The following is a 2,219-nucleotide window of genomic DNA, read 5'->3' as shown; positions in this document are numbered from 1 at the left end:
GTATTGACTATGATTGTCACTAGAAATAGAAAACCTTTGACCATAYTAGGTCACAAGTTGCCTTCTAGAAGGATGTCAAATCATCAGTCAGTTTGACTACATGAGCTGTAATCCTATGAATATTCCCTTTGAATGAAATGTTGATTTTAGGGGAGAAATCAGTGAAACTCAAAAAAACAAACAAATAAATGAATTAAATTAAAAAAATTAAAAAGAACCTACGGGTAATATATTCTTATAAAGGAACTTTATGTGCTATAATTTTTTGAATTTATCAGAGTACCTCAATTGAAAACACTGAAATTACATTAAAATAAACTACAGAAAGTTGTTAAAACCTCTCTTCCTTCAGACATTTGTTGGACAGTGATSCTGCAGGTTTATTGATAGTTGGCTGGATGACTTATTTTTGTATAAAGGCAACACTGGAGGTTAAAACACAAGTTTCATGCCATGAATGTATTCAGTAGATGAATTTATGTTGGTTGTTTCCGACCAAATAACTGCACTTGTACAAAACAGCTAATTTAACCAGAGAGCTGAATATCTTTATATTCAATGCTTTTTATTGAGTGACAGACATGTGCTTGGTTGTAATACAGCAGAATCCATGGACCATCGCTTATATATTCGGTCTTAAATTTCATTCAAGGTGGTATTAAAAAGGACTTAAAAAGTCTTACATTTGACTTGCTAAAACCTGCAAATACCCTGAGAGACCATGCACCTGGCAAATACCTGACACCAGAGTTCACTCCGTTCTACGCTAGGAAGTAAAAAAATATGGAGCTGTGAAGGAAAAAAAACCCAGGAAAATAAAAATTGTCTTCATTTTAATTGTTCTTCCTCAATTTAATTTCTCATACATTTAATTGATTTGTATATTGTGACAGGTTTAATTGTYATTTCTCAGAAGTTGTCTGTCACCAGTAACTGTTCCAGTTTTTGCATGTCTTCATGAACATGTACAGATGCATTAWTTTTCTTATGTTTTTGTTAACTAAAACAGACTAGATGTGACTGCCATTCTTAAAAAGATCAGCTCCCAGATGGACCCAGGGCCCCCTCCACAAGCAAACAGCATCATGGTGATGAGASACACCGTGTTGGACAGTGCCTTTAGGGCATTCCGCAGGCAAAGGTTTTCACCACTGCACCGCCTAAACGTCACATTTGTTGACTGTGATGGGACAGGGGAAGGGGCTGTTGATGATGGTGGGCCCACTAGGGAATTCCTTCGTCTGTTGGTTGTCTCAATCAGAGATTCTCAATATTTCAGTGGTCCAGATGATGRAAGGAACTTGTCTTTGGTGGCCCGTGGTAAGTTTCAAGATGAAGTTACAGTACATGATCTGTGGTTGTTCATGTGTTAACCTTAGTGATGGTGTCCATTTCTGGAAAAAATCACACTAATACAATTAAGAACAAAATGTCACTAAAAACTGATTGAAATGTGCAATAGTGAATTTTTGTTTTGCAGGAGTGGAAAATGGTCAGTGTGGCCGTTGTACATGGAGGAATACAGCCATGCTTTTTCTCCAGCTGCTTATATTGTAACATGGGATGTCGTCCAGCAGCCCCTGTTAGCCTGGAAGAGGTCAATGATTCTGATCTGAAGGCCAAGCTGCAAAATGTGAATATAAAATTTTTAAACTGTAGTTCTAATACAAACTAGTATAGACAACAGACACAGTTTGGAATTTACCTTAGTTTGACATAAAGGGAAAGCTTTGACTGCAGAAATAAAGGCATRTTTGGACACCTAAGCTAGTTTGTCTACATAGAAATTACCAAAAGCTGTTTTCCWAAATGGCTAATCCAGAGTGTACTTTACTTCAGAATTGAAGTTTTTTTTTAAAGATTCTGTCTTTCATTCCTAGATATTGGATGCAGAAACATTGCCAGAGGCCCAGCAGGCTGTCATGGAAGCCTCTGTGGCTCTGAGTTTGCTTGGCTGTTCAGAGTTTATACGTAGCCTGGACCAGAAAACGGCCATCGTTGATGAAGCTGCACGGGCCTATGTTGAGGGGCGGACCAAAGCTGCCAAGGAACAGTTAGTATAGTTTGTATTTTTAATTTTTTAACACATTACTAGAATTTTAAAAGCTTTTTCACGATGATTTAAAAAGTATTCACACCCTGGATGTTTTACCTCTTTTGTTGTTTTTTACAAATCAATCACAAAATTTGGCTTTTTCGACCAAAAGAAAGGCATTTAC

At 37.0% G+C, this 2,219-nt stretch overlaps 1 protein-coding gene across 1 annotated transcript; it reads left to right on the top strand.

Annotated features, from left to right (window-relative positions):
* Nucleotides 1-1,490: 1,490 nt before the first annotated feature.
* On the top strand, nt 1,491-2,053 carry LOC106527232 (G2/M phase-specific E3 ubiquitin-protein ligase; the record flags this gene model as incomplete). Its single annotated transcript, XM_014022060.1, is given in 2 exon segments — nt 1,491-1,633; nt 1,881-2,053. Coding segments are annotated over 2 exon segments (248 nt in total), but the record flags the coding sequence as incomplete, so codon positions are not given.
* Between the last annotated feature and the right edge of the window lie 166 nt (nt 2,054-2,219).

The sequence above is a fragment of the Austrofundulus limnaeus genome, unplaced genomic scaffold, assembly GCF_001266775.1.
Source record: "Austrofundulus limnaeus strain Quisiro unplaced genomic scaffold, Austrofundulus_limnaeus-1.0 Scaffold316, whole genome shotgun sequence".
NCBI lineage: Eukaryota > Metazoa > Chordata > Actinopteri > Cyprinodontiformes > Rivulidae > Austrofundulus > Austrofundulus limnaeus.
The sequence above is the reverse complement of the archived record's forward strand: the minus strand, read 5'-3'. Positions and strand labels throughout refer to the sequence as shown.